General features: G+C 52.6%; 1 protein-coding gene across 2 annotated transcripts in view; it reads right to left on the minus strand.

Moving 5' to 3' along the window:
* Positions 1 to 310: 310 nt before the first annotated feature.
* The window catches only part of ALPL (alkaline phosphatase, biomineralization associated), a 29058-nt gene continuing 5595 nt past the window's right edge, over positions 311 to 23773 (minus strand). The window contains exons 2-12 of one of the 2 annotated variants that reach the window (XM_063145079.1): positions 22090 to 22272; positions 21464 to 21583; positions 20679 to 20794; positions 17750 to 17924; positions 14536 to 14711; positions 8564 to 8707; positions 7348 to 7417; positions 6239 to 6373; positions 5285 to 5476; positions 3434 to 3556; positions 311 to 2207 (exon numbers count right to left, since the gene is read on the minus strand). In XM_063145079.1, the coding sequence (XP_063001149.1) occupies positions 1939 to 2207; positions 3434 to 3556; positions 5285 to 5476; positions 6239 to 6373; positions 7348 to 7417; positions 8564 to 8707; positions 14536 to 14711; positions 17750 to 17924; positions 20679 to 20794; positions 21464 to 21583; positions 22090 to 22147 (1578 nt within the window). In that variant the 5' untranslated portion in view covers positions 22148 to 22272 and the 3' untranslated portion in view covers positions 311 to 1938. The remainder of the gene's footprint in view (positions 2208 to 3433; positions 3557 to 5284; positions 5477 to 6238; positions 6374 to 7347; positions 7418 to 8563; positions 8708 to 14535; positions 14712 to 17749; positions 17925 to 20678; positions 20795 to 21463; positions 21584 to 22089; positions 22273 to 23773) is intronic. The other variant, XM_063145080.1, reaches the window with a different exon arrangement.

Raw genomic sequence — 23773 nt, forward strand, 5'->3', positions numbered from 1 at the left:
GTGTGGCATTTGACGTCGGCATCACCACACCACTGGATCGGAATCGAAGGTGCAATGAGTCCCGCGTTCTGCAACTTGTAGCGCAAAGCCCCTTCCTGCCGGCTGCAGCCTTTGCAGAGGCATGTCTACCTTTCCGAACGGAGAGAAAACGGCGCAAAAGCCACCCATGGACTGGCCGTCAGAGGGGAAATGGTCCATGGCCATCTGGCAAACCCCCTGTTGGTACCACAGGCGGTCCAGATTCACCCTGCAGGCCCACGGTTCAACACCCTGAAAGAAAGGCATGACGACAATTTTGATTTTCCGCTTCCTTGTTTAATGATCCCCCAGCGAGGAAATTGCCCTTTTCACAGCAGCCGCACACCAGGGGCGACATTTCGGTTTGAGTTTTACTCTTCCTCTCTCTTGTGGAGTGAGACCAGCTGCCCACCCCCACCTCACTTTTGCCACACATTCGAGAGATGCCCGCCCCACCTTGACCCCTCTCCCTTCCAGCAGAGCGCCTGCCTTTCCGTTTCATCCTTCAACATTCACGTCTTCAAACGTACAAACAGAAGTTCAATGGTTGACCTTTGGAGTTATTGGGTGTTTTTTCTTTCTTCTTCCTAAAGCATAAAAATGTCAAATGCTGCAGAAATGCTTTCTAAGGAGGGAGTGGGTGTTATGATGCGACAGCCAACCATTTCTCAAAAAACTGGTTTTATGTGAGTTCAACCTTGCAGAGGGCTACGTACACATGGCAAGAATGTAGCGAGGACACTTCCAACATGTAGCATGCCTTCCTTTTAGGCATATCCGTATACACCCTTGGGACTGGTTCTATCCTGCATGACAACCTCCTGATGGGAGCATCTTTTAAAAACACCAGCCCAAGGAGGCAAACCTTAAGCTCATAAGAAGATCAGACCAAGGGTCCATCTAGCCCAGCATTTTGTTCCCCCAATGGCCAACCAGCTGCCCCAATGGGAAACCCACAAGGACAACATGAATGAAACAGCACTCTCCCACCCATGTTCCCCAGCAACTGTTGTACATAAGCATACCGCCTCTGATCCTGGGGACAGCACCGAGCCTTCAGGACTAGTAGCCCTGGATGGCCTTCTTCCTCCAGGAATTGATCCAACCCCCTTTTAAAGCCATCCAAATGGGTGGCCATCACGACATCTTGTGGCGGTGAGTTCCAGAGTTTAACAATGCGCTGTGTGCAGAAGTCCTTCCTTTTATTTGTCCTGCATCTCCCACCCATCAGCTTCATGGGAGAATGAGCCCGGTGGGTTTTAGTATGGTGGGAGAGGTGTGTTGGACATTCTTCCACCGCAGGTTTGTGGCGGTGGGTGCGTGGGTCTGATATTTGCTGTATAAATCAGTGAAAAAGAACCAGGGGAGGAAAAGTGGACGGGCAGACAAGCAAGCGAGCAGCCAACGCATTTTCTCTTTCGAATCGCCCAATTGCCTACGTCAGGGTCAAGCCTTTCAGACAATGAGCAGAAGCATTCAGCTGAGATAAGATAAACTTCAGCAGGGGAGAGCAGAACGCCAAGGCGGCGCTTCCCTCCTCTCTAGCGGATCCCACAAGAACGCTCTTATCTCCACCCAGGAGAAAACGGCCCCAGCGTCTCCAGCTGTGCAGTTTGGCTTGGATCCTGGGACGTCCCAAACAGGCCTTCCAGAGACCTGCCGTCCGTGACTCAGCCGCCTCGGCCTTCCGGCCTACAACAGGAATCCTCAGCTGCGTCTTGGTTGCCCCTTCAGGGAGCAAATAGGTGCCGTGGGGTACCGGGCAAAGCCCCCCGGCGTTGGCCAATGTCCCTGAAGCTGGAAATCCCCAGAGGCAAGTTGGATGCAGGACGCCTCAGCGTGGGGACGAAACCTCAGTTTGTACAGTCAGGGCACGTGGTACAAGAGCAAACGGGCCGGGAGGGTGGGAGGGCCGGTCCTTTAGAACAGGAGTCCGAGCAGGAGCAAGGAGAAGAGCGCGGAGATGGCGGTCAGGGGCCCCGCCAGGCTGCGAGGGGCGCTGGAGCCGCAATGGTTCTGGTTTTCGCCGATGCAGGCGGCGTAGGCCATGACGTGTGGGATGTAGCTCTGCTCGTGGACGCCATGGAGGAGGTGAGCCATCGGCCCCTTGGCAAAGACGGCCACGTCCTCGCCGCCGTGGGTCTCCATGCGCAGCGGGACGGCGGATTGGGCCTGGTAGTTGGTGTCGGCTGCAGAGAGAGAGAAGGAGGGGCAGAGTGAATGGAAGGCGCTCTCGGGTGCTGCATTGCAGCGCCAAGTTGGAACACGGGAAGCTCACTCAGATGGAGTCAGGCACATGACAGCGCTCTTCAAATACCGTATTTCTTCGATTCTAAGACACCATCGATTGTAAGACGCACACGAATTTCAGTACCACCAACAGAAAAAAAGCTTCGATTCTAAGAAATAATAAATGCACCTGTGATTCTGAGACGCACCCCGTTTTTAGAGATGTTTATATGGTAAAAAGTGTGTCTTAGAATTGAAGAAATATGGTACTTGGAAGGTTGTCACTTACAGGAGGACCAGGATCTCTTTTTGATCATCCCAGAATGCAGGACACGGAATAATGGAAGCCAGATTCCGGCTGGACAGCAGGAAAAACTTCCTGATGGTTAGAGCAGTACGACAATGGAACCCATGACCTAGGGAGGTGGTGGGCTCTCCCACACTAGAGGCCTTCAAGAGGCAGCTGGACAACCATCAGCCAGGGATGCTTTAAGGTGGATTCCTGCATTGAGCGGGGGGTTGGACTCGATGGCCTTAGAGGCCCCTTCCAACTTTATGATTCTAGGATTCCATGAAAAGTGGCCCACTGTGTTAGTGTCTTTGGTAATCTCTCTTGCCAAATAGCAGCTTCTAAGGAGTGATTTTTACCAGAGCAACAGCAAGGGAGGCAAAGGTAAATCTCCATCGGCCCACCTGCTGCAAGCCGGATAACACACACATACACACATACACACACACACACACACACTTACTTATATCTGCACAAGCGCATTTAATGTCACGTCTAATGTGGCTCTAAAAATGGCCACAAGGGAGAAAACAGAGGAGGAGAAAGAAAAAGGAGGCAGGAGTGAAAACCTAAGTTTGTCGCCCGCCTGGCACCCAAGCTGACATCTTTTCGGCGGCCGGTCAAGTCTTTCCTCTATTCCTAGTCATTTGATGGCACACGACGAAGCTCTGAACGCCTGTGTTTTATCAAGCCCTAGGATGCCATTGTGACTGGGTTGTGAGTTGCGGTTGGTTTTTAGCTTTTTAACTGCTTAAAAATCTGCGTATGTTACAGATGTTCTATCATGTATCTTGTGCCGTCGTTTTGGTGAATCGCCCAGAAGGCTTTGGCTACAGAGCAGGACAGAAATGAAACACATGACATGAAGCGAACAGGAGCTTTGAGCCAGGGACTCACTGAAATTCACAGCGGACACGTTTTCTCTCTCGCCAGCCGGTGTCACTCTGTACCCAGGTCCGTTTCCGTAGAGGATGGACGTAAACGGTTTCTTATCCACGTCGCTCTGCATCGGGGCCAGCCCTGGGCCAAGGAAAGAGGACGCGTGAACGGCAAGATCTCAGAGCCCACAGACGCACAAACGCTGTACTGTTTTAACAGCAGCTGCAACATCTAAGGCCATAAGAGCCCTGAGGCTGGATCAGAACAAGGGTCCATCGAGTCCAAAACTCTGTTCACACAGCGGCCAACCAGCTGTTGACTAGGGACCCACAAGTAGGCCATGAGTGCAACAGCACCCTCCCACCCATGTTCCCCAGCAACTGGTGCACCCAGGCTTACTGTATAAAGGCAGTACGAGGCTGGCAGTTTTATTCTCAATTCCTTTTCTTATAATGCCTAACATGGAGTTTGCCTTCTTTACAGCAGCCGCACACTGGGTGGGCGTTTTCATCCATCTGTCCGCCACAATCCCAAGACCTCTTTCTTGTTCGGTCACCGCCAACTCAGATCCCATTAGGTTATACTTGAAGTCGGGTTTTTCTGCCCCAACGTGCATCACCTTACACTTGCTTACATTGAACCGCACCTGCCAGTTGGATACCTGCTCTCCCAGCTTGGAGAGATCCCTTTGGAGCTCTTCACAATCCCTTTGTGTTTTAACAACCTTAAAACATTGGGTGTCGTCAGCAAACTTGGCCACTTCACTGCTCATTCCTAATTCCAGATCAGTTACTGCATGTTGAAAAGCACTGGTCCCAATACCGATCCCTGTGGGACCCCACTATTTACTTCCCTCCATCGGGAGAACTGACCACTTATTCCTACGCTCTGCTTTCTGTTCTTTAACCAGTTACTGATCCATTAATGGACTTCTTCTCTTATTAAACGTCTACTAAGGCCTTAGCTAGACCTAAGGTTTATCCCGGGATGGTCCCGGGGTTATCCCTGTTCATGTAAGTGACACACAGGGGATCCCGGGAGCAGGCAGGGTCAATTCTGGGATAAACCTTAGGTCTAGCTAAGGCCTAAGTTTGCTTAGGAATCTTTGTTGAGTGACTTTCCGCTCTTACATAATTAACTGTTATCTGTAGTGACAAAAGCAGTGCTCCGGACCAGGACAGAGGAAGGAAGCTGAAGTTACGGAAAGATAATAATAATAATAGTAATGTAGCCTGAGGATTGAAAGTCCGTAACTCTGCTCTGGGAAGAATTCCAAGACGCCAGAAAGGTTAGCCACAAACATTACTTTGAGAACGAGCAGGAGGATGCGACGGAGAACCCACACAAACATCGCTACAATTCTCTTGACACAGAATGGGCATGTGCACAAATCCACAGGTAACCCACCTGCCCGCCCTCAGGGCATGACGTGCAAGAAGGTCAAAGTGGACAGAGCTAGTGAAATGGGACGAGGTTTGACAAGCACAAGACAGTTAGCAGCTTATCCTCATAGATCTGTTGATCAACCTCAACGTATTTCTATGCTGTCTTTAAGGGTAGATCTCTCTGGTTCAAGATGGCAGCTGGAGAGACACTGAACGGTGGACTAGAAAGGACTTGGGCCTGATCCAGCACTGACTGGCAGCAGCTGATCTCCAGGGTTTCAGGGAGAATTTTTCCAAGCCTCACCTGGAGACGGCTGGGATTGAACCTGGGACGTTCTGCCTGGGCTGTACCTGAGCCACACGACCTTTCCCTTGTCTGAGGAAGATCCCACACACACACACAAGTCTTAATGCCAGCTGGGGATCTGTTGACCACAGCGTCTAACCTTGCTGCTGGGGTGGACTTCTGTGGGTTTGGACATACCAAAAATGGAATTGCCGCGGCGCGTGTAGCCTCCAAAAGTGAAGACGTGGGAGTGGTCAGCGGTGACCACGGTCAGGGTGTCCTTCGAAGAGGTCATGCGGCCAGCCAGGCCGATGGCTTGGTCCATCTCTACCGCCTCGTGCAACGCCTGCTTTGCTTTCCCCTCGTGGTGTCCGTGATCAATCCTGCCTCCTGTAACCAGAAGAATGGAACTCACTTCACAGGCTAAAGGCCGGGGAATGTGATTATTGGGGGGGGGGGTGTCATTGTCGTTGTTGTTATTATTATTATTTAGATTTCTTAAACACCTTTCTCCAAAAGGACTCAAGGCATATGCCAACAAAATGAAACCTACAAAATGCTGAGAACAATTACCTGCTAAAATTCCACCACCCCATAAAGACAACTAGAACGTCAGTGACGACCACAAACAACTCAGCTGATGCATGCCATGCCATCAGATGCCTGGGAGTAGAGGAAAGTCTTCGCCTGGTGTCAAAAGGGCGACAACATTGGTGCCAGGTGGACCCTCCTGGGAAGCACGATCCATAATCAGGAGGGAGGGGGCACCACCGAGAAGGCCCTCTCCCCTGTTGCCATCTTGCAAACCTCCCTTCGAGGAGGATCTCAGAGGTCGATTATAGGGTACGGAAAAGGCGTGTGGTCAGGAATGGCTGCCCTGAGCCACGTAAGGCTTTATAGGCCAAAACCAGCACTCTGAATTGAGCCACCAGTGCAGGGGGACTCATCCCACCGCCTCTTTCTGCAATTCTGGGTTGGGCCAGATCCAGCACTTGTCACAACTCTGCCTGGCTGTTGCATCCCTTCAACATCTGCCTTAGCTGTTGCATCCCTTCAACATGTCTGTCAAGAGCCAGCCACCGCTGGGATCAGAACCTACCCTTCCATCTTTTCTTGTACACACCCTCCTCCTCCTCCTCCTCCGTCTCTTACCTTCTACGAGTAGGAAGAACCCAAGGGGGTTCCTCTGGAGGATTTTGAGGGCCACCAGCACCATTTCCGTGAGGGAAGGATCCGTCTTGTTGTTTCGGTTCAGTTCGTACATCATATCGATGGGCTCAAAGAGGCCTACGGAGGGAAAGCGGAAAGCAGAGCGATATCTGAGCGCGCGTCCATGCCCCGTGCAAATCCCGAATCCCCCCCCCCCGAGGATTTTTACGTTTGTGCCTTGCTCGGTACTACCGGACATCCCTGCGTCCATCCTAGCAAGGCTCGGGGGGACCAGAGCATACAGTGCTTAGCTCTCTGCGCTCATTTTAAAATGTTCTAATAATAAACAATGTTGGTTTTCGTCTCTCTTTTCTTTAATATTCCTTCTCAGTGTTGGTTCCAGGTCTTGAGCAACGCACCCTCAATGGGGCCCGATTCTTCAGGGAGTCCGCCTTCTCACCTCCATGGTCCCCAGCGGCTCCTCCTCCTCCTCCTCCTCCCGGCTCCCACTTGCTTGCTGGACAAGCAGAGAGAGCCAGGGAGCCAGGAGGCCGTGGGTGTCTCCTGCGCCTCCTTCTCAGCGTAACCTTTGTCTGGGCTGGAGCAAGAGGCAGGTGAGCCGGCAGCTTGCAAGGCAGAAGAGCAGCAGCAGGCCCACGGACCCCCTGCTGGAGTGTGGGCCTGGGCAGCTGCCCCACCGTGCCATCTCTTGGCACCGGCACTGTTCACCCACCTGAAATGCCACCGCTTCACAGCTGGCTGTGCTTCCTGTGAAATTTAAATCTATCAACGCAATTGTTTCCAGATTGGCAGATACTGATATATAATGAGCAGCCTATGCTGACTGGTGTGCCATGGGCCTGGCCCCTGAATCTTTTAAATGCTTATTAACACCCCTGCTTCTGCCCTCGTCTTCCCGTGGAGCAGTTCATTAACGAGATTTTAATTCCTGGGCTGACATACATCCCTACACAAAGACGAGTTCGAAAAGGGCCCAGTTTGGCGGGCAGTTTGAGGGAGAATCTGCAAGGGGATTTAAGGTATCTCAGTGCTTTGCTCGCCCTGGAAACACACAGGGTGGTGTACGAATTCCCAGAGCTCTTGGGACTCACCCAACAAATAGTCCACTTTGTTGAGGTCCAGCTTCGTCAGTTCCGTCTGGTTCCACACATAATAGGCGTTCTGGGGGGGAAAGGAGGGAACACCTCACCATGTGGGAGTCGCTTTGGTGCGGGGCCTTCTCAGTACTGGCACACCCACACACACATGCAATTCAAGAGGCAGACAGTGTGGCCAGCTTTAAACACCTCCAGAAAACGTGCCTGTTTAATTCTGTTTATTTATTAAATTTATTAAACACCTCATTTAATAAACGTCTCTAGGAATTTTAAAATAATGATTAAAAAATACAAGTAAAACCGTGGTAAAATCAACAGGACGAAACTACTAGCAGCGTAAAACGTAATATCACCTCGCAGGGACTATGATAATAAAAGAAACAGGTAGGGATGGAAATAGTAAAACACTAAAATAGTAAAATATTTTTAAAAATAATTCATTTTTTACCTTTTTAAAAACGTGTCACAAATATTTTTTTAAAACTGCACACAATATATGACAACAATACAAATTAAAATTTCTATGGTTTGTAAAGGTGCTGCTCTGTTTGGCTGTGTTTCTGTCGTGGTTTTTAACAGTAACATTTATTTTGATTTGATTTAATGATTTGATTTATTGCATTTATATACCACCCCGTAGCCGAAGCTCTCTGGGCGGTTTACAAAAGCTAAAAACAGTAAACGTTAAAAAAGTATACAAAATTTAAAACCATCAAAAACATAAACAGTATAAAACCAACGGTGTCCATTTAAAAAACAGCAGTTCTGGGGTGCGTTAAAAAACAAACATGGCGTTGTTAAATGCTGTTAAATGCCTGGGAGAAGAGAAAAGTCTTGACCTGGCGCTGAAAAGATAACAATGTTGGCCCAGGCGAGCCTCATCGGGGAGATCGTTCCACAGTCGGGGGGCCACCACTGAAAAGGCCCGCTCCCTGGTTGTGCCTGTAGTTGCTTGATTAAGCAGCGTAAAACAACCAAAGCCACAAAATGAAAACCGAATTGGTACTAAAAACAGCAAAAACACCAACAGCATCAAACAGCCCAAGGCAGCAACACCCAGCCTAAAACAAAATCCTGCAACTGAAGACTAAGAACTGCAATTAGCGAAGCTCCTTGTGCCTTTTGTGATTTTGTTACAACCCCCCCCCCTCTCTCTCTCTCTCTCTCTCTCTTTCTCGTGTTCCGGCCTCCGGGCGTGGGACAGCCTTACCTTATCTCCCGGCTTCTGCTTCTTCCACTCCTCGATGAGGTTCCTGCCGTCCAGCCGTGTCCCTCGGTATTTCTCCTCGTTTGGGTATTCCACATCGCTGGTGTTTTGGGGAAACATGTACTTCCGGCCTCCACCCATAATCACCTGAGTGGGGATACAGAGGGAAAAGAAGCCAGGATTACCTGGGCAGCGGGGACGGCGCAGCGCACAGCCGGCGCTCGCTTCGCCGCTGGTGCGTTTCGGTAAAGCGCAGGTCGGCAGCCTGAGGGAAAGCCATGGGCAGAATAGTTGGGAAGGCGGCCTACGGTAGACCCTCTCCCCGTACACAGCTGAAGCCGCTCCGTGCTCAATAAACTGCTGCTAGAAGGAAAGAGACATTCTGGAAGGGGAAATCACCAGGGATTGTTAGGACACGCAAAGACGGCTCAGAGATGTGCAGAGAATCAGAGCCGGTGTCAACGGGTCGGCATGGTGGGGCACTTGCCGAAGGCCCACCCCCCGGCAGGAGCCCACTGAGGAGAGCTCCCCGGATTTCTCTTGCTCTGGCCCAGACAACGGTGTTGGTAGGAAGGAGCAGCAGCACAGCCTCCTTGTCCCCTGTCTCCGTGGCGGCCAAGCAAGCACGTGGCAGCAAGGACGAGAAAGAGGAGCAGGAGTGACAGCAGCTAACGACCATGGCAGAGAGAAGGCGGACTCGCCCAGGGAGGGGTTCTTGCCCAAAGGCCCCCCGAAACCTGGAGCCGGCACCGCGGATAATACTTCGAAGGCGGCGTTGGGGGAGCGGTGCTTCTCCCGTGGGTGCACAGAGAGCCCGTTTTCCTCCCCCTCCCCTCAAATAGCGGAGGAGCAGGTCATGGATATTAAGTAATTAAATGCAAATGATCCTGGTTGGCATAATTTAGGCAAGTTACAGACGTCAGTAAAGGCCCTGTCAGCTCTCGGAGACAAGCAATTAGAGTTATTATTTTTAGCGCAAATTTGATACAGCCCTAATTATAACTCCTCCTGAAATATATATAAATATAATCAATCAGTGGTGGGTTTTTTTTATCCTAACCTTTTCTCTCTCTCCTACACTCCCTCTCACTCTCCACACACATATTTTCACCTCACAACAACCCTGCAAAATACCTTCGGCTGAGGCTGAAAGTTCTGTTATTCGTTTTCGGATAAGTTCTGTTATTCGTCTCCGTTTCCGTTACCGTACTTTTGCACCCCACTTCTCAGTCAAAAGAGATTTCCAGACTGGCTGTTTCAGGGTGCAATTTGAAGGGGAGGTCTGGAGGGGTGCTGAGGTGGAGCGAGGTTGTTGTGTTTTTAATCCTTCCCCTTTGCAAATATTCGCGCACGCACACAAACGCACGCATGCACGCACCACAAGATACAAGTCTCCAAAAAGATACGGAGACTGGTGACTGGGCCAGGGTCACCCCGTTTGCTTCACGGCCAAGTCTGTCCAGAGGAAAGAGACGTGGGAGAGGCGTACAAAATTACGCATCGTATGGAGGAAGTGGATCGACATGCATTTTTCTCCTTCTCTCATCGTTCTAGAACCCAGTGGGGTCATTGGCCCATGAAACTGAATGGTGGGAGATTCAGGACAGATAGAAAGAAGTCCTTTTTCCTCACAGTGCGGAGTTAAGCATTGCTGGTTGGCCCCTGTGTGAACAGAGTGCTGGACTGGATGGACCCTTGGTCTGATCCAGTACGGCTGTTCTTATGTTCGAGGCGTGCTAGGCGTTTGGTGAGTTTTTTCTGTCTAAACATGCATAGGATTGGGCCCAAAATGGACCAGACGTCCAGGAGGAACTGCAAGACTCTATTCATGCATAGGGTTACACCCTTAGAGAGAGATGTTTTTCAATAAATAGGGTACGTGTCACTTGAATCTGTTAAATAAAAAATAAAAACATGCCACACTGGCTCTGATAAGACAGGAAATAACTAGAACGGACTGTTCTAATGTGAACCAAACCTCCCTCCTCCCTGGGAAGGAACAGTAACCCTTCCATCTTTTTGTACACCAGCATATGAATACCCCCCACTGGCCCTAAAAGCAGGAGTTACTCCAGTACATTGAACCAACTGGTGTGGGATACGAAGAAGATGGCAACACCAGATAAACTGTCACCGAGGTCAGGTTTCATGAGACGTGATACCGGAAAACCCTCTCTCCTTCTGCTCAATTTCCTCTTTCCTCCAAGGCAGAGAGATTAAAAAGAACATCTTTGAACATCACAGTTGGCCTGGGAGAGTACATGGCTAGGGGAGCCCGGCCAGATTTCCACGAGCAGCTTGTCTTTCATCATTCCTGCTATTTCTGATGTTCGGGCGGCGAGTGCCGTTCCCAAATGGCTCCACGCTCACACCAAAGGCAGGCTCGGGCGAATACCAAGGTTTGTAGGAGACAGATATAGGAAATAAAATTAGGAAGGCTTCTCTGTGGCTACAGAAGGGGAGGAAGAACAGAAAACCACGGCTGGTGGTGGAACAAAGTGGCTGGAATCCTGAAGCGCAGCAATCCACGCTGCAACAATTCGTTGCAGGTGATGAGAGCACCAACGGGGTCCTGGTGCTGGATCAGGCCAAACGCCTCTTTAGTCCAGCATTTGGCCCCAAACCGAGGGCAATTCTAGCAGCCTCCGGTTCGTGTGTCCTCATCAGCGGGTCATCAGAGGTCAGGGTTTATAAACGTCCATGAATCAGGGTGGGGATATAGGGTCCCTCCGTGCAGAAGCCCCTTCCCCCGGGAAAGAGGAACTCAGGACTCCGTTGGTCGAGGCGCCCTGTAATTGAAAGCGTATTTATTTGACCGCAATTACTTTTCTGCTGGCGCTCCATCTGCAGCCTCCTCGCCGGATTTAAGGTCTTAGAAGGTGAATCATAAAGCAGCCTGAGCAGCGAAAAACTTAAAATCACCCCTCCTCCTCCTCCTAATTATACATGGGCCGATCTCTGTTAAACAGAATTGGCTCTCCTAACGTGTAATTATTTCCAGCCCAGGAATAAAGTTAGAATTATATATTTTAAAAAATGGGGCTTATTAAGCAGCTTAAATAACGGATTCAGCCGGGTTGGTTTTGCTTCAGCTGCTTCTGTGGGTTTTCTTTCCAAACAGAGAGGCGCACCCTGTTTATTTACCGCAGGGAAAACGCGGTGCCCGGTGCCATGGGCTGATGCTCGCCGTGAAAGGAGCACGGAGGCTTGACCTCCTCCGTCCCCCAAAGCCCGGCGTGGCTGGGGGCCACGGGGGCAGCTGTGTGAACCGTCAACGTCTCCCTTGCGTCGTCGGGAAATGCCGTGCCAGGCGCTGCTTGGAAGACGCCCCGTCGGCCCCTGGAGTCTGAGGTCATGCACGGCTTAGCCAGACCTCTGTGGCGTAAGGGGCGCATTCTGTGGGATCCGTGGCCGGCTGCTTCTGGCAACGGGCCCCTTTATTTTCAGCGCCGTCTCTGGCCTGTTTCTCCTCCACCTCCATTTGTGGAGTTGCACGTTCACTCATAACTCCTTGCTCTTTTCCTCCTGCCCTCCATCACCGGCCTCCCCAGAAGGCTACAGAAATGCTCCCGCATTCCCTGCCGTTCTCTGCTAGTAGCCGTTTATTGATTTGATGGCGTGACTTAATTGGTACCCCCGCCTTTCTGGCCCCCAAAACGACACTCAGGACGGTGGCTGAGGCGTCAGCAGGGGGAACCCTCTCCCCCTGAATCACGGCTAGACACAACGGCCATTGACCTGTGTTTTTGGGAGGCGGGAGCCAGCTGGCATCCGTCGCCCTGGGCTGACGACGTCACTAATGTGTTCCGTTACAATAGCCCAGATAAAAGATTAACACCCATCGCTCTGAATTTGTCATGCTGCTCTGCACCCTGAACCCGGGTCGTGCTTTGCCACGAACGCAGGAGTGCTGGCAGAGCGGCTTCTGGGAGCCTTTTCGGCCCAATTCCCTGCATTTCTAGGAAGCAGGCCGTGGAGAGCGTGCCCTGCCGTCACTCCTCGGGGACTGGACCTGAATAGCAACGCGTATCAAGTGCGCCAGATGTGCGTGGGAGGGTTTACTGGAAGAGGCGGCCACGCTCTGGCTCCGTCCCCATCTGGCCTTGAGACCGGTGGGGGGGGGGGCAAAAGAGTGGCCGTGGCAGAGCTCGAGAGCACATGCGGACATGATTCAGGAGCGGAAAAGCGTAGCAGCGCTTTATGTGCAACCTCCCAGCCTAGAGCACGGGAAGGCTGCAGCTCCAGGGTGCTGAGGAATTCAACAGCTTTTGCACCCCCTCCTCTTCCTCCTCCTTGATCCCACTTGCTTGACAGGCAGAGAGCCGGGGAGGAAGGAGGCCGTGGGTGTCTCCTCCTCCTCCTCCTCCTCCTCCTCCTCCTCCAACTCCTCCTCCTCCTCCCCACTGTTGTCTGGGCCAGAGCGAAGGACAGGTGAATGAGCAGGTTGCCATGGAGAAGAGGAGGAGGAGAGCTTTTCTGGGTGGGCCCCTGCTGGGGTCTGGGCCCTCAGCAGGTGCCCGGTGAGGCCAACCCTTGACCACGCCCATGGCCGTCTTCACCACCACTTCTTGCCATCCAAACTGTGAGAAGGAAGCAACGCAAGTCAAAACCAGTGACCATTAAGGGCATTTTCCAGCTGGCATGAAGTGACAGGCCGTGAGACGTCGTCGTGATTTCTTGAGCCACACCAGGCAAAATAAATAACCGAGTCGCTTCCTCATAGCTCGGGTGAAGTCAAAGCAAAGCTGCTTTTGTTGTGAAGGACGGTTCTTCTCGGTAAACAAATGTTGTGGTTGAGGTGCAGGTTGGACCGGACCTCTAAATGTCCTGGATGGGTGACCACCTGAAAGATAATAGGCTCCTCTGGACTCCTCAGAGGAAGAGTGAACAGGTGATGATTGAAAGAAAATAAATAAGCTAAAGCTGAAGTCTTGGGCTTAGGTAGGGGGAAACCCTGAGTTCGAATCTCTTCCCGACAAGTCACATACCTCAACAAAACCTGCCTAATAGGTTCACATGGGTGGGAGAAAGACAGGCCAGGATATTAAAAATGCAGGAAATACATTTGGATCTTTATGCCTCACTTACTCACACATGCATGGACACACCGCTCTCCAAAATAAATTTATGCATTAATGTTGGCGAACTCTTCCTGGTATCAGAAGGAGGCCGTCACGTCACTCAGCACAACCTGCTTTACATAAACTCTATAATTAGCTCCGTGGAAGAGCACGTTTTCCGCAGGCAGGATTTCTCGGGTTCAGATCCAAGTAGAAGGCCGCTCCCGGCCTTCCCTCCGAGAGTCACAGAAATCACCCTCTTCCCAACGTGACTATGAGGCGCAAAGAAATATGTTTGCTGGCACCAAAAGGAGCTTTCCTTCCTAAGCCTCATAACCACAGGTGGGCAGAACTTCTTTCACGATCAGGGCCGAGGAGGCATGGATCAAACTTACCATGTGCTGCAGTCCCTGTGAAAATCAGGGTGCCCTGCACTTAGGATGAGCTGTTTAAAAATCAGAGCTGGCGCTGCATGCCGGGGGTGTGGACCCTCTTTAATCCCGAGGGCCAAATTCTAAAGGCCAGAGGCAAAAGTTCCCAAAGACCAGCCGATTTTAGCCTCAACCTCTTCCTACCACGATGAGTGGCTGTGGGAAAGGGGCGTGGCCAATTGGGGCATTCCAGGCAGCTGGATTGAGACCCCAGGTGGGCAGAATTTGACCCACAACCCGAGCTCAACGCCCCTGCTGAATGTCACGCATTTAATGTAACGTACCGTTGGCCCCTCGTGAGATTTGGCCACGCTGATGAACCCAGCACCTGATCCGGACTATCCCACCCTGCTTCGTGCTGACCCCCAACATCTGAGTGCCTCGTTGAATCCTTGTGTTCCTCTGGACCTGCCGCCTGGCCCTGCCTCGGTCGGGGCCCCTTCCTCCCGCCCAACGGCCGTCTGTGGCTCCCGTCCCATCTTACCTCGATGTCCGGGATGTTTTCAAACAGCTGGTGGGCGATGTCTTTGCAGCCCTGCTGGACGGCCTCGGGCGGCATCTCGCCATCCGAGTACCAGTCGCGGTCGGCGGAGTGGGCGTAGGCGGCGCTTGGGGTGGCGTGGTTCACACGGGTGGTGGTGACGATGCCCACGGATTTGCCTGGGAGTGGAGAAGGGAAGGGAAGCGGAGGTCACCAGGAGAGAGAGTCCACCGGGGGGGGGGGGAGGGAGGCAGGCGGGGCTCAGAATGGCTGATGGGGCCCCGGGCTGCCAGACGGAGGGCTCGGAGCGCCAGCGCCAGGCAAGACGCCCTCCGTGGGCGCCTCCTCTGGGTGAGTCCACCTTCTCACCCCCATGGCCATGCTCTGCTCCTCCTCCTCCTCTGTCTCATCCTGGATACCGCTAGCTTGCTGGGCAGGGAGAGGGCCAGGGAGCGAGGAGGCCGTGGTGGGCCTCTCCTGCGCCTCCTTCTCGCAGCCACCACCACTGCCTGGGCCACAGAGAGAGGCAGGTGGCAAAGGGGAAGAGGAGGAGCAAGCCCAGGGCGGGCGGCCGGCGGGCGGCCATGCTGACCCTTGACGCCAGCTCTGCCTGGCACTGACCGCTCGAAGGCCTTATGGGGAAAATGTGGACGAAGCCGGGAGAAAACAGGGGAGGGGTGGAGGACGGAAGGCGCCATGGTCTGGACCCCGGCTCACCCGGTAACGTTCTGGAGCCTGGCTCGGACGCCCCCATTGTCACAGGACAAGCCGGGAGGGCTTAGAGCCAAACGCAACACTCCTGCCCACGGCAAAAAAAACCCATCGTCCTCCCTCTGCCTCCTAAGCTCAACGCCCTTTCTCACGTGGCGGACCTGCGGCGGGGTCGAGCGGCGGGGCTGCCAGCCCAGCCCAACCTAGCCTTCTGCCTCTCCAATCTGTTATCAACCTGGTCGAGTTAAACTTTGCCCCGGTCGATCACGTTCGGCATTCCGTGAGCGGCCCCCGGCCGTCGTGCCCTCTCTGCCCAGCCCCGGAGAACAGCTCCGCTCTGTCCCTGTGCTGCCCTCGCTGCCTTTCCTTCCTGCTCCCCCGTCTGTCTGCAGAATCCCAGTGGGGGCCGCAGGCCAAAAGCACAAGTCCCCTTTGTCCCGGGAGTCGGGGGCAAGCTCCTTCAAGGGGAAACCCAGAGGTTTATTTTTACTCCTGGTTTGACTGACCCACAGAAAGAGCCACTGTCTTTGGCATGGCTCCCCCCGGGTTTTTTTTCTAAAGGTGGGCAGCGATGTTCCCAGCGTGGGCACCTAGAAATGTCAGGCTTTGATCCGATCCTACCCGGCCCCCAGAAAAAGCACAGGATGACCACAGATGCCAACCGAAGCCCGCTGGCCTGTGAAAGTGCGATTTCAAAAAAAGGCTCCGATTGGGGCGTTTTAACGAGGGCCATCTACGCTTCGCCTCCCGTCTGCCTCTCCCCGAGGTTGATGGGTTTTTAGCATCAACAGAATGCTTTTTAAAATGCAGTGTTTGCTTTGAAGGGGGGGAAATGCAACGTTGGCCTTTTCCAGCTGTTTATTAGTTTTAAAAAAACAAACAAACGAGAGAAATCCTGCAACCGTCTCAGCAAAGGGTGATTGAAGAGAGGAGCGCCTCAATCCATCTCATTTATTTATTTATTTATTTATTTATTACATTTTTATACCGCCCAATAGCCGAAGCTCTCTGGGCGGTTCACAAAAATTAAAACTTTTTTAAAAATTAAAAATCTTTTCATTTTACAAGATCTGCGTGGATCTCCCTCCCTCCCTCCCTCTCTCTCTGTCTCTCTTCCCAGATCATTGGTTCATTTATTCAATTTCACGACACCATCAAGAGCGAGGCTCAGAATAACGCAGGATTACAGAATCCCTTGAAACCACGCGGAAACGTCCTTATAGTGAGCGAGTCGGACCCTGGGTCCATCCATCCCAGTATTGTCGGCCCGGGCCGGCAGCAGGGTTTCAGGCTGTTTTCCAGCCCTACCTGGAGGTGTTGCCCGGGGAATTGTTTCTTTATTATCAGTGCTTATTACCTGCTCAAAAGCCGTCAAGGCTACTTAAAAACCTTGCAATGATAAAGACGAATTTTAAATACGGTAAAACATTTGAAGATTAAAGGTGCATAGTTTAAAAGTCAAGATGTGTGTTCAAACCCTCTCTAAAGGTCAAGTGTGTGTGTGTGAATGTAGTTCTTGAGAGCACACATTCCACAGATTAGGAACGACACTGGAAAAAGCCCTTTCATACGTCCCAAACAGGCCTCTATGGGAAAAAGGTGTCCTCAAAAAGGATTCTCCTGCAAGTCTTAATACATGGGCAGGTTCAGAATGAGACCGGCGGTCGCTTAAATAACTATGTCCTAAGTCATTTAGGGATTTATTTGTTTATTTATTTATTTATGACATTTCTATACTGCCCAATAGGCGAAGCTCTCTGGGCGGTTCACAAAAATAAAACCTTAATAAAACAACCAACATGTTAAAAGCACAATTTAAACCCAACACTTTCAACTGAGCCCAGAAAGCAACAGGCAACCTGTGTAGGTTTTTCAGCACAGGTGTAACACGGTCCCAATACCACCCACCAGCTAGCAACCTAACTTCCCCCATTTTGCACCACTTGAAGATTCCAGACACTCTTCAAGGGTAGCCCCACATAGAGTGCACTGCAGTAGTCTAAACCTGATGCTACCAAGGCATGGAAAACTGTTGCCAGGTCAGACTGATGCAGGAAGGGTGGCAGGGATCAACAGATTCACACCCTTGGAGCGTGCAGGTTCTGTGTCCGATGCGTCCGGCACCGTCCGGTCCCAAGTCCATCTCTATCCTGGCCCCAGCTGAGGAGGCAGGTTAGCCTGGTTAAAGTTTTCCGAACTCCCCGTGCGCAAGCTGAGGGTGTCCGTGGTCAGTTACTAAGTGACGTTTTAAGGTTGAAAACCGCAGCAAAGGTGTAGGGGGACGTGGTTCTTGGCTGCCCTCAGCACCACTACTCCTTGCCCTCTCTCCTGCCCTCCAATCATCTGACTAGCCAGGTATAGTTGGGTGTCAGAATCCTGCCCGTTTGCGCACACCACTACGAGAGGAAAACCACCATCCAGAGCTTCTATGGCTACCCTCTAGCCAGCCTAAATGCATGGCGTTTGGAGGTTCACAGCACACCCCGACTCCAGCCCATTCACTCACCTGCTGCTTTGGCCCACTTGAGGATGGAGGTGACCTCGTTGCCCGCCGTGGTGTTGCACTGGGACCGCGTCACCGCGGCGCTGACGCCCAGGGTGCCTTCGTTAGCCTTCACCCCACACAGGTAGGCCGTGGCGGTGCCCGCGCTATCGGGGACCTGCGCGTTGGTGTTGTATGTCTGTGGGGAGGAAACGCCAAAGACACGGGAGAGCTCAGCCTGCGTTGCACAGCCGGGCCGGGCTGCTTCTGAAACACATCGTCCAAAACCATGCTGCCCCCCAAAATACTTTGCATAACAACGGGAGAGCAATATATCCTATCCCCAGATGCCATGAAGAATATTTATGTATCAAAATCGAACGAGTCAAGGATCATCAATACCTTGGCACAGTGATTAAACCAAACTGAGACAATAGTCACGAAATCAGAAAAGGGTAAAGGGTTAGGAAAGGCGTCGATGAGTGATCTGGGGAAAGTCCTTAAAAGTAAAGGTATAACACTGGAAACCAAAGTCGGGATTTATTCAGACCACGGCATTTCTGATCTCTGTGCACGGATGCGAAAGTTGGACGATGAAAAGAGCGGATCGGAGGAAGATCGACTCATTTGAAAGGTGGCGTTGGAGGAGAGTTTTGCGGAAGAGACGAATAAGTGGGTTCTAGAAGGAATTAAGCCAGAACTCGCTCGAGAAGCGAAAATGTTGAAATTGAGGCTCTCGTATATGTCCGAAGTATCATATACGTAAGGAGAAGGAATGTCTCCTTAGAAAAGGCAACAATGCTGCAGAAAGCAGAAGGTAGAAGGATAAGAAAGAAGACCCAGCAAGGGGTGGGTGGGACTCCGAAAAGGAAGACCACGGATCTGACGTTGCCAGATCGGAGTAGGAGGTCGCTGAGTCACAGGGTGGCCCTAAGCTGAAGCCGACTTGAAGGCACATAAACCACTATGAAGATGGCAGTTAAGCTCAGAGGCTACCAAGAAATTGGTGGTTGAGGGAGCAGATGGTGACAATGTCCCTGCTAATAATAATAAAAAAGTGTCGGCCCTCAAGCTTGGTCAGCAGCCACATTTGGAATACTGAGAGAGAATGTGCTGGGCACTCTCACAAAATGGCTGCCCCAAGGGCAGGGCTTGCCCAGTCATGCCAATGCCGGTCACAAAACACTCATTTTCCCGGAAGGCCAACTGGCGAGACAAGAGGGCCGAGAATGAGACGGAACCACAAAAAGGCAAAACCTTTAGAACCCGGATGAAGATGGCGCTGGAGGGCAGAGCTTTGCTTTGCAGCACGGCAACCTCCCGGTGGATTTCAAAACATCTTAGAAGGGCCACGTGGGGAGATGAAAGCAGGCTCCGGGGGGGTCCCCTCCATGAGCCCTGGCTGCTCTCCCAAACTCGGCCGAAAGTGGGTTTTGAAAGGGGCAGTCGCTGCAGGGCATTGCCCTCCCAGCCGCGCAGGATGAGTCCTCGTGCCCGAGGCTGCAGGTCCCCGGTGCTCGCTGAGGCCAGCGCCTGGCACCTGACTGACCACCGGCAGCCAGACGGGCCGCACCCTGCCGGGCAACGGAGCCCCGCGACCCTCCCTGCCGGAGCTTATGTCAATAGCCGGCACGACCACAGCCCCACAGGTCTCGGGGCCTGGGCCAAGTCGTGAGGAGAAAGGCGGCCGGGGCGGCCGAGGACGGTGAAAAGGGCAGCACAGGGAGGGACCCAATGGCTGCGGCTTTCATCGGGGCCGGGCCGGTTAAAAATGTCCCAGTGCAAACGGAAGCGAGAGAGAGAGAGAGAGAGAGAGAATACCCAGGCGGTGGTGTTGCCCAGAGATGGCTGGCCTGCTGTGCCCCCGGCCTTAATCTGCCCACCTCGGAGGAGGAGGAGGCACCGGGGGCAACCGAATCAGCAGCGTAAAGGTGTGCAGGGGGGGTGTTCCTGTGGTGGAGTGCGCGGATGTGTCTGTCTGTCCGCCGCGTTGGACTGCACAGGGCCACTGCCTGGTTCTGTGTGGAGTGTTGTTGTTGTTGTTGTTGTTGTTGTGTTCTCTGGTGACGTGCTTGCCGGTTTCTCTTCCCGCTGGTTCTTCTGTACCAGCTTTGCTTCCTTGCAGTGCAGCCATTCCAGGGATGCCGCTCCCTGGGGCTGGAAACCCTGGCATCCAGATTTGGGGAGAGAAGGCGCTGTCCGCCCGTTCTCCGTGTTGCACGATTGCTCAACGAGGGCCCGGCCCTACGCTGACGGAGCAGAGCTGGGTGCGGGTTTTGCCCAGCACGGCTCTTGGGCTGGGACTTTTGTTTACAATACACAGAGTACTTTTCTTGGCAGTGACATGGGTGTGTGTCCAAAGGATTATCTTCTCCCACATAAATCTGCTGGTGGTTTGGATCAGCCTCCTTCAAGCTGGTTTCCTACAGATGGGCTGGACTACAATCCCATCGTCCTCAGCAGCTTGGAATGATGGGAGATGCAATCCGACCCACCTGGGTGAAACCCCCTTGGTGAAGGCTCCTAAATCTCACCTTTTGTAGCCCTTTCTCTGGGTTCCCCTTCGGAGGGGTGGGTGGGAAGGGACCCCCTTTCCCCACAACCCAGCAAAGCAAGCCTGCCTGCCTGCCTGGCACCCCCCACCCCCTTCACGCCTTCCCGGGGCCTCTTCCAGGCCCCACTTCAAATTCTTGACATCACTTCACTCCAGCTCTTCGCCCTGCTACTGGAATGTTTCCTTAGGTAGCCGCTCTGCCATTTTCAGGTTTTGTTTGCATGCTTTTAATGACGTATTTTTAATATTTGGGGGCGACAGCCATAAAGCGCACTTCCTTGGGAGTGGATCCCGTTGGCCATGTTGGGGCTTTCTAATGTGCCAGTGGCTGTTTCGACTCTTCGTCTCTGCTCCAGGAAGAAAAGTGGACGGTTCCGCGGCCGGGGAAAGCGTCCTTACCTTGGACAGAGCCACGTATGGAAAGCGGTCCATTTCCAGCACCGTTTCCTCTCCGTTCTTGTTCTGCAGCTGCCCCTTGAGGATCCGAGCCGCTGTCACCGTCGAGATCCCCATGCCTGTAGCCAAGAGGATCCCCCTGTCAGCATTTTGCCACAGCCAGGCCAGGATGCCACCCATCTGTGCAGCACAGGCCCAGAGCGCGGTGGTGGCTGGTGCCCCTGGGGACTGGTGGGGCGGAGGGCAGGGCACCGTGTGGCAGGCAGAGCCGAGGGGTCCCCCTTACCCACACCAGAAAAGGGAAACTGAGGCCAATTAGATTTGGGGTCGTGCCTGCAAAGCAACGTTTTGGGAGGGGGAGACCCACACGGCGACACTGAAGGTCTCTTCTGGACCCTCAGCAGAAGAATGTACAGAGGAAAGATAAATTAAGGGCACAACCCTATGCATGTTTAGGCAGGAAAAGGGGCTGCAAGTCCCAGCGTGCGCCAGCCAGCGATGTTTCATGCCAGAAAGCTCGCAAAGGAGCTCCCCCGCATTGCAAAGGGCTCTGCTTCGATCGAGCCACCTCAGCTCCTCTGATCAAGCAAGCTCAGCTTAGCCGTTGTGATATTCCCAGCATGGACGTCAAAGGCTGTTGTTATTCAGCCATGCTCGGACTGACGTTTTGGACTACAATCCCCATCGTCCCCAGCTAGCATGGCCAGTGAGGGGAGTTGAAGCCCAGTAAATCTGGGGAGCTCCACGTGAGGGGTGGCTGCCCCTGACCCCCCCCCCCCGACACTCACCGTCCCCCAGGAAGAGGATGACGTTCTTGGCCACGTTGGTGTTGAGCTCCTGCAAGCTCAGCGCCTTCTTCAGCGTCTCCTGGGCCTGATGCCTCCAGTACTCGGGGTTCTTCTCCTTCTCTACAATGGGAAGGACAGAAGTACACAGACACGTAAAAATTCACAGCAGCTCCATCACTTCGTTTCAAGAGCTCCGTGCAATTTCTCAGCATCCTACTGTTGACACCGACCGGCCCACTCGCCATTGAGAGCTGGCTTGTGAACATTCCATGACATCCCTCATTGCACAGCCAATGCGTGGGGTTGTGGGTGGGCGTGTCCTGCTTGTGGGTCCCCTGGTCGACAGCTGCTTGGCCACTGCGTGAACAGAGTGCTGGACTGGATAGACCCTGGGTGTGATCCAGCCGCAGGACTCTGATGTCCTTAGAGCCAACAGGCCAGCAGAATGCACTTTTCAGCTGCTGTTGACCCCCCAAACCACTTAGAGAAACGCGCAGTTGACTCTGCTAATGGGAAGAGGGTTGCGCTGTGCCATTTCCTCATGGATCCATGCCCTTTAGGCCTTCGCAGTTTCAGTTTTCAGGGCTGGCCGGTTCAGCGGCTGGCTCCAGGCCAAAGTCTCTTACCTGGAACCAGGGAGGAGAGGCACGCTTCGACGAGGAGCACAAACAGCAACGCTTTCATCGCGATGTCTTCAGGGGACGGTTTTCTCAGCTCCGAGATCGGGCCCGGCAGACCTTGGGCACGGAAGGCTTACACCGGAGGAAGCTCTTGGTGCTGCGGAAGAGCAAGAGAGGTGGCCATCGGTGCTGCAGGAGGAATGCATTTGTTTACCACTCCACATCAATAAAATATCCGAGCGGTGAATAATATAACAACAACAACATACAGAATTAAAACCTTTACAATTCGACATACAGGTAAGGGATGTCGGACAAATCCACAACAAAATCAAATGTTTGGATTTCTGTGAATCCATCCAGCAGATTCCACAACAGAAGAGCTTTTTCCAATTCGCACAGATTCTGCGGACTTGCGGAACAGTTTGTTTATTTGTTTTTACTTTCCGGAATTTTACGCAAATGTAGTCATGGAAATTTTTTAAAAAACACACGTGCCTTTGCCCCATAAGCTAAAGTATAAAAACGCACATTTGGGGGCAGGGATTGTGCATTTTGTGAGGGGATTTGCACATTCGCGCAAGGGGAGAATTTCCACGAATTTGCGAAATTGGAAAGAATCCGATTCTGCCCATGAGCAGACAATGGAGCGAAAGACGCCTGGCAACGTGTGAAATGTGGACGGAATGGGTTTTTAGAAATCAGTAAGTCCTTACGTCCAAGCGCTCTGGTAACCGTCCGCACAGTAACGGCCCCAGAGAGAGTCTCAAAGGCAGATGGCCGCATCGCTCCATATCAACAAACCAATTCTAATCGTTTCCAGCTCTACCAGGATCAGGCCCCTTGTGAAGCGAATGGGTCTTGAAGCTTGAATTGCTCACTCACAGGGGGAAATGTCCTGTTAGTGGTGAAATCCTTTTGCAACTATGCTCAGAGGGACCAGAGAAGTCATAGGGTAGGGCGGCCCGATGACGTCAGAACCCCTGCTAATGAAAAAGTCAATAATAATAATGAGAATCTCGTCCCTGTGATGGCTGTTGCTGCTACACCACGGCTGCTCAGGGCAGAGCTGTTTGTGTGTTCATAAGGAGGTGTATTAAAAATATTACTCCGCTCGGATACGTTGCCAGTCTGTTGAAAGTGCTTTCAAACCAGTTTGACCTAGTGGCCCCAGTGAAGGGGAGGCCTGGTCCCCTCAGCAAGCCATCTTGGCTTTGATAGAGAGATGAGCCGTGCTCCCAGCGGACCCCAGAGAATAGTCAGTAAGTGAGGCGTGGGCAGCTGGGCTCACTTCCCCAGCTCTGCGATTCCGTCTCGCTGTGCAGCCTATATGGCACGGGCCGGTGGACTGGTGGGCATTGCAGCAGCCGGGATAAAGATTGATTGATTGATTGATTGATTGATTGATTGGTCAGCTACCTCCAGTAATACTAAGGAGCACAAGTGGGTGGGCGCTATAACTGTGCACGTGCTCCCCATTGGGGCCTCTGTAGGAACAGAACGCAGGACTCTTGGTCTGATCCAGCACGGTTCTTTACGCCCTTACATTTATACCCTGCCTTTCCTCCAAGGAAGCCCAAGGCAGTGTGCAGGATCCTGCTCCTCCTCCCTTCCATTTTTTTTATCCACACAACAGCCCTGCGAGGTAGGCTAGGGTGAGAATCAGTGGCTGGCCCAAAGATCCCCAGTG

Source organism: Elgaria multicarinata, chromosome 20 (genome assembly GCF_023053635.1).
Source record: "Elgaria multicarinata webbii isolate HBS135686 ecotype San Diego chromosome 20, rElgMul1.1.pri, whole genome shotgun sequence".
Lineage (NCBI taxonomy): Eukaryota > Metazoa > Chordata > Lepidosauria > Squamata > Anguidae > Elgaria > Elgaria multicarinata.